Source organism: Camelina sativa, chromosome 4, assembly GCF_000633955.1.
Source record: "Camelina sativa cultivar DH55 chromosome 4, Cs, whole genome shotgun sequence".
Taxonomy (NCBI): Eukaryota; Viridiplantae; Streptophyta; class Magnoliopsida; order Brassicales; family Brassicaceae; genus Camelina; species Camelina sativa.
This window is the reverse complement of record NC_025688.1, coordinates 21,649,095-21,656,513: the sequence shown is the minus strand read 5'-3', so window position 1 is coordinate 21,656,513 and position 7,419 is coordinate 21,649,095. Positions and strand designations below refer to the sequence as shown.

Below are 7,419 nucleotides of genomic sequence, written 5' to 3'. Positions count from 1 at the left end.
ACAGCAACTTTCTGAAACTAGTTGGATGCTGCTTCGAGTTCAGCTTTCCGGTTTTTGTGTTTGAATATGCAGAACATGGAGTTCTGAATCAGCGAGGGTGTATCACAATTAACGGGGAAGAATCTATATTGCCATGGAGTGTACGGTTAAAGATAGGAAAAGAGATTGCAAACGCTGTGACTTATCTTCACATGGCATTCCCTAAGATCACTATACATAGAGACATTACGCCAATAAATATTTTCTTGGACAAGAATTGGACTGCAAAGTTGTCTGATTTCTCGCTCTCCATTACGCTCCCTGAGGGAAAATCAAGAATAGAAGCTACAAGGATTGGGGGATCCTACGGGTTCCTTGATCCATTACATTATGTCACAAAATTTGTGACTGAATATACTGATGTCTACAGCTTTGGAGTCTGTTTGTTGGTTTTTCTCACTGGCAGACCGCCTTACGACCACGCTAAATCTGATGGGGATATCAAACATATCGCTGGCTGTGTGAAAGACTTATATGAGGATGGGAAGCTCGATGAAGTAATTGATCCAATGATGGCAAAAGACATCACAAGCGGCCAAAGATTGCAAGTGGAAGCGTGTGTGATGCTGGCTTTGAGATGCTGCAAGGAGAGAGATGTAGACAGACCAAAGATGATCCAAGTAGCCAAGGAACTCAAGCGGATTGAGCGAATAGAACCGTCACTAGATGATGCTATGTCTAAATTGTTAAAGCCGGAGATGCTGGAAGATGGGTCAAGTATGGTCAAGTGGACAAAGAAATTCGGAATCAAGATTGAGATCATGCTCATACTAAGTTTCTGTATCACTGGATTTCTCATTGCATTACTTTTTGGGTAAAGCTTCAGAACCATGTAGAATGGTTCTAAAGTTTGCATAGAATCTTGGTGTTGAAGTAAGGAGGAGTGTGATTCTAAGCTCAAATCCTCTAAGCATATATATTTGAAATTTTGGCTTCAATGCTTTTTTTTTTTAACGGATTTCTCTGATGAATCTTTCATAGCCAGAGAGATTTGAAAACAGAGAAAATATTTTTTATGGAGAGGGTTTTTAGTTGTAGTTACTCTACACAAAGAGTGGTTTGTCACAATTTAGACTTTGTTTTGGTCGTACTTTGACAAGTTCTTCTATCGACCCTAGTTCTTTGACCAAATCGATCATCTTTCAACGAATGGTTCTGTCTTCAAACCGGGAAAAGGTACTGTCTTGTATTAAAAGACTGGATTTTAGAAGAGCTTTATGTAAGAAAAATCACGTCTTTTTGGTTTTGGTAGAAATTTTTTGAACATCTTCGCCCCAAAATTCTCTATATTTGTTAGATGGAATCGATGACGAAGAGATTGAAGCAATATCTGAGATATGGGTCAGTGAAAAAGAAGGAAAGAAGCATGAAGGAGGAGAGATGGTTTTTGGAGAACGGAAGCGTCTTCTTAAAAGAGCTCATCGCTGATTGTAATGGTAAATCCATTCCTATACGTAGCTTTACTTCTTCCCAGATCCGTAAAGCCACCAATAATTTCGATTCCAGTTGTTTTGTCGCTCAAGAAGGGTTCTACATATGGTACAGAGGTGTAATCGAAGATAGATCTTACATGATCAAGAGATTCTCTGAGTATAAAGTTACTGATTACAGAGTTGGGGAGGTTTATAAAGACATTGTCTTGTCTGCTCGGATGAGCAACCACAACAATTTTCTTAAACTATTAGGATGTTGTCTTGAGTTCCCTTTTCCGGTTCTTGTGTTTGAATATGCTGAATATGGAGTTTTGAATCACAGAGGAGGTGTTATGATTAACGGGGAGGAATCTTTATTGCCTTTGAGTTTAAGGTTGAAGATTGGGAAGGAGATTGCAAATGCCTTGGCTTATCTTCACATGGCGTTTCCTAAGATCATCATTTATAGAGATGTTAAGCCAATGCATGTTTTCTTGGACAAGAACTGGATTGCAAAGTTGTCTGATCTATCTTTCTCAATATCGCTTGACGAGGGAAAGTCACAGATAGAAGCTGAAGACGTGCTTGGTACATATGGGTACCTTGATCCATTGTACTTTGCAACTAGACTTGTGACAGAATATACCGATGTGTACAGCTTTGGAATCTTTTTGATGGTTATTATGACTGGCAGATCGGTTTACTTCACCGGATCTGATGGGTACATTGTAGGTATTCGTGGATATGTGAAAGGCTTATATGAGAATGGGAAGCTCAGTGAAGTCATATGTCCTATGATGATGAAAGACATTACAAGTGCTCAAAGAGTACAGGTGGAAGCTTGTGTTTTACTTGCTCTGAGATGCTGTGAGGAGAGGGATGAAGACAGACCGAAGATGATTCAGGTAGCTAAAGAACTCAAACGGATTGAGACATCAATTTGAGATCATAGCTAGAGATCATTTCTGCTCTTAGATTGTATAGCCAAGTTTCAGAATCATTACTTTCTCAAGTTTTGAAAGCATATGATTATAGACCTGAAGAATGCAAAAAGCTTAAGGGGTTAGAAAGACTTGCCAAAGCATCTTTATCTGAACCAAACAATGTCTACTCTGTGTAGAGTTAGTTGTCTAAAAGTCTTTGCTTGATGCTTATATATGGGTTTCCTCTGTTTTTCAGACTTCTCTAGTATTTTTGTAGATAGTAACATAACCCTAGATGGCTAGATTTCAGTTTGGCCCTGATGGTGGCGTAATAAAACTGTGAAGCTATCTCTGCATTATTAGTTGCAGAACTTTCAAAGATGGTTTACAATCAATGCCCAAGTTCACATCTACTTTCCAAGCTACGTTTGCCTGCATATTTGGTATATCATAGACATAAGTAATCATGGAAACAAGAACGACTTCTAATTAGCAGGAAACTGTAGTAAGAATCCAAAACAACAGGATACATAAATGCACAGATACATATAGGTAAGTGTAGTAGATGTTTCTTTTTGGTGCAAGCCTATATAGACTAAACACACTACACTCATAATAGAATAGAAGGTCAAAAGTTCAAATCATTTGTTTCTGCGAGCTTTTCTGAGTTATTATTGCTTTTTTTTTTTTGAGTTATTATTGCTATATGTACGAATCTGAGTTTCAAACTTCAGGAGGAAATTTTTATTCAAACTTTTGACTTCACAGTCCAAGAACACAGAAGAGGTTTTAGCTAGACTCTTTCAATGATGTCTCAATCCGTTAAGTTCCGTAGCTACTTGGATCATCTCTGGTCTATCTTCGCCTCTTTCCTTGCAACATCTCAGCGCAAGTACAACACAAGATGAACACCTTTTTGTGGTTTCAAATTCCCGCCGTTGACTGTTTGTTCAAACCGTTGACATTTTAAGAAATGATTTAAAACTTAGCTTCATATTACAAAAACAGAGAGGATCTCTAGCTAGGATCTCCAAAATAATGACCCAATCTGCTTGAGTTCTTTAGCTATTTGTATCATCTTCGGTCTGTTTTCATCTCTCACCTCGCAACATCTCAGGGCCAACACCACACATGCTTCCACAAGCTCTTTTTGAGCACTTGTGATCTCTTCCATCACCTTCGGATCTATTACTCCATCAAGCTGCCCATTCTCATGAAAGCCTTTCACATAGCTAGCAATATGTTTGTAGTCCCCATCATATCTACTGGATGCGAGAGCTGGTTTACCAGTGAGAATAACCATCAAGAAGACTCCAAAGCTGTACACATCGGTATACTCCGTCACAACTTTCGTAGTATAATATATTGGATCGAGGTACCCGATTGTTCCCTGAACGCATTCAACTTCAATTCTTGATTTTCCCTCAGGGAGGTTTATGGAGATTGAGAAATCAGACAACTTTGCAGTCCAATTCTTGTCCAAAAAAACATTCCTTGGCTTAATGTGTCTATGTACGAGGATCTTATGGAAGGCCATGTGAAGATAAGTCGCAGCATTTGCAACCTCTTTTCCAATCTTTCACCTTAAACTCAAAGGCAATAAAGATTCTTCACCGTTAACCGTAACACCTCCTCTATGATTCAAAACACCACGTTCCGCATATTCAAACACAAGAACAGGGAGACTAAACTCGAGACTTAATCCTAATAGCTTTAAAAAGTTGTTGTGGTTGCTCATCCGAGCAGACAAGACAATCTCGTTGTAAACCTCTGCTACTCTGTAATGTGTAACATTGTACTCGGAGAATCTTTTGATCATGTAAGACCTATCTTCGATGATACCTTTGTACCATACGTAGAATCATTCTGCTGTTACAAAAGAGCTGGAATCGAAGTTATTGGTAGCTTTCAAGATCTCGGAAGAAGTAAAGCTGTGTATAGGAATAGATATACCATTACAATCAGCGATAAGTTCTTTCAGGAAGATGCTTCCGTTGTCCAAGAACCATCTTTCTTCCTGACTGCTCTTTTTTTTTTCCTTCCTTCTCTCGGATGATTCAGATCTCAGTCTCTGCTTCAACTTCTTCACCATTGATTTCATCTAATCAAAGACTACTGTTTCAGCTTTTCCTCTTCGAACAAGAAAGACTCGATATCTGAACTGAATGCATAAAAGATGGATCTTTGGGCTTCAATTTTGAAGAGGCCCTTATACTTGGCCCATTACATTCTATAGTTGCTTCTTCTTTCTTATGTCGGCTAAAAGCTTGTCGTTTGGGATCAGAAAGAAACAGAGCTTTTTGACTTTGAGAAGCTTTTAGGTAAATAAAGGTGTCCTTTTTATTCATCTCACTAACAAAAGGTTAATACTTGCTGAAGGAAACTAATGAAGAAGCAGTATATGAAATCTGGGTCTGGGACAAGGAAGGAGAAGGACAAGAAGAAGAGGTGGTTCTTGGACAACGGAAGCAACTTCTTAAGAGAACTTATCGCTGACTGTAACGGTAAGTCCATTCCTATTCGCAGCTTTTCTCCTGAGCAGATCTTGAAAGCTACCAACGATTTCGATTCGAGTTGTTTTGTCTCGAAAGATGTATACTATAAGTGGTATAGAGGTGAAATCGAAGACAGACCTTACATGATCAAGAGATTCTCTGAGGATGAAATTACAGGACACAGAGTTGATGAAGTTTATAATGATATTGTCTTGTCTGCTCGGATGAGCAATCACAGCAACTTTCTCAAACTGTTGGGATGTTGTCTCGAATTCACTTTTCCTGTTCTTGTGTTTGAATTCGCAGAACATGGAGTTTTGAATCAGCGAGGAGGTATTGTGGTTAACGGTGAGGAGTCTTTGTTGCCATTGAGTTTACGGTTAAAGATTGGGAAAGAGATTGCTAATGCTGTGAGTTATCTTCACATGGCGTTCCCTAAGATCATCATACACAGAGATGTTAAGCCAATGCATGTTTTCTTGGACAAGAACTGGACAGCAAAGTTTTCTGATTTATCCTTCTCGATCTCTCTCCCTGAGGGCAAATCAAGAATAGAAGCTGAAAGAGTTTTGGGAACATTTGGGTATGTCGATCCATTATATCATACCACGAGTTTTGTGACTGAATATACAGATGTTTACAGCTTTGGAATCTGTTTGCTGGTTATTTTTACTGGTAAACCGGCTGTCATCACTATTTCCAATGGAGATCTACAAGGTATTCTTAGCTATGTGAGAGGCTTATATGAGAATGGGAAGCTCGATGAAGTAATAGATCCACTGTTGATGAAAGATATCACTAGTGGTCAAAGGTTGCAAGTCGAAGCGTGTGTGGTCCTTGCTTTGAGATGTTGCGAGAAGAGAGATGAAGACAGACCAAAGATGATCCAAGTAGCTAAAGAACTCAAGCGGATTGAAACATCATTGAGTAATTCTAGCTAGAGGAACTCAAGGAACTTGATGAGATAAACTTTGAGATATCTTCGCGGAGTAGGCATCACAAGAACACTCAGATTCTTAAATACAAGAGATATCGACTGCCTAAGAATACTTCCATTTGCAGTATTGAATGCTCGGGAATGTCATCACTCACGCTATTTAACATCTACTGGTCTATCAGATCAGTCAACAAACCTCGCTCCAGAAACTTTCCACTGTATCATGCCACACATTTTGTTACAGAATATACCGATGTGTTGGTTATTTTCACTAGAAGACCAGCTCTCTCGTTTTTACTGGATCTGATGCGGATTACGAAGGTAATCTTGGTTAGTTGGTTATGTGAAAGACGTATAAAGCTTGGTGAAGTAATTGATCCAATGATAATTAAAAGGCAGCAGGAGTGGTCAAAGATTGCAGTGGCTATATATGTGTTTTACTTGCGGTGAGATGCTGCGAGGAGGGACCGAGAGAGACGAAGACAGACCAAAGATGATCCATATAGACTGTATAGCTAAAGAACTCAAGCGGATTGGGACGTCACTTTTGAGATCCTGACTACGCATCCTCTGTTCTGATATAAAGTCTACTTAACTTTGATTGCATTTGAATTCTTGTCAATGTACTTTTTAGTATCTGTGTCAGTGTGTGACATGTGATTGTGAATTCGAAGCAGATTCTACAAGAACATGACTGAAAATGGGAGCTTTTCATTTTGCTTATATATATATATGTATGTAGCTATGTAAACAATCCTTGCATACAGCATATTACGTGAAAGAAGACTCGAAAACAAGGTGATGATAACAATTTTTCCATTACCGACTACACAAACACAATAGATAGATATATTTCTGTTATGAGTCTCACCAGAAGGTCCAGAAGAGTACGCTTCATGTATGGTTTTCTTCTATCTTCTTGAGCTCTTTTGCAACTTCTATCATGCGAGGCACGTTTTCCCCTGGTCTGAAACTAATACATTTCAAAGCAAGTTCAAGGAATGCTTCCATCTGCAGCCTTAAATGATCAGGAATATTGTGTGTTGTGCTATTCAACATCGAAGGGTCTATCAGTTCAGTGAACGGACCTCGCTCAAGAATCTCCCCAACATAATCAGGCAACATAATCCGTTTATAACTGTCACCATTAGTCGGTACTTCATGCAATCTACGCTTTCCTGTCAAAAGACCTAGCATGATGAATCCAAAGTTGTAGATGTCAACATTCTCAGTGACAAAGCCTGTTCCTGCATACTGTTTCTCCACAAAGACTGTTGTTCCGCAAACCATGTCTTGTACGCCCGATTCTCCCTCCGGAATCGATATGCTGAGGCCGAAAGAAGAGAGCTTAGCAGTCCAATTCTTGTCCATGAAAACATTTTCAAGCTTTAAATCCCTATGGATTATAGTCCTAGGGAATTCAGTATGAAGATAAGTTACAGCAACTGCAATCTCCTTAGCGATCTTCAATCTTACATTCCAAGGCAAAGGCTTGATTTCCATGCCCGCACCTCCTCGATAGGTAAGAGCTCCCATTTCTGGGTATTCACACACGAGAACCGGACGAGGAAACTCTAGACAACACCCTATAAGCTTGAGAACGTTTTTATGGC

General features: G+C 39.2%; 4 protein-coding genes and 1 pseudogene across 6 annotated transcripts in view; 3 read left to right on the top strand and 2 right to left on the bottom strand.

The window, feature by feature from the left end:
- The window catches only part of LOC104784133 (non-functional pseudokinase ZED1-like), a 7,700-nt gene extending 6,843 nt beyond the window's left edge, over positions 1-857 (top strand). Inside the window, exon 2 of the mRNA XM_010509198.1 lies at positions 73-857. Coding sequence (XP_010507500.1) covers positions 73-857 — 785 coding nt within the window. The remainder of the gene's footprint in view (positions 1-72) is intronic.
- LOC104781681 (non-functional pseudokinase ZED1) lies at positions 1,158-3,028 on the top strand. Its single transcript, XM_019244854.1, has one exon. The coding sequence runs from the start codon at positions 1,337-1,339 to the stop codon at positions 2,393-2,395; it is 1,059 nt and encodes a 352-aa protein (XP_019100399.1). The 5' UTR covers positions 1,158-1,336; the 3' UTR covers positions 2,396-3,028.
- LOC104781682 lies at positions 3,094-4,544 on the bottom strand (annotated as a pseudogene).
- Positions 4,647-6,531, top strand: LOC104781680 (non-functional pseudokinase ZED1-like). Of its 2 annotated transcripts, XM_010506404.2 has the most exons (2): positions 4,647-4,878; positions 5,176-6,531. In XM_010506404.2, the coding sequence occupies exons 1-2, from the start codon at positions 4,761-4,763 to the stop codon at positions 5,808-5,810; spliced, it is 753 nt and encodes a 250-aa protein (XP_010504706.1). In that variant the 5' UTR covers positions 4,647-4,760; the 3' UTR covers positions 5,811-6,531. The 2 variants fall into 2 exon arrangements, with proteins under 2 accessions (XP_010504706.1, XP_010504705.1); XM_010506403.2 differs by having other exon boundaries at positions 4,647-6,531.
- LOC104781678 (non-functional pseudokinase ZED1-like) overlaps positions 6,498-7,419 on the bottom strand; it is a 3,711-nt gene continuing 2,789 nt past the window's right edge. The window contains exon 2 of one of the 2 annotated variants that reach the window (XM_010506402.2): positions 6,498-7,237. In XM_010506402.2, coding sequence (XP_010504704.1) covers positions 6,701-7,237 — 537 coding nt within the window. In that variant the 3' untranslated portion in view covers positions 6,498-6,700. Of the gene's footprint in view, positions 7,392-7,419 lie in introns of both variants that reach the window. The other variant, XM_010506401.2, reaches the window with a different exon arrangement.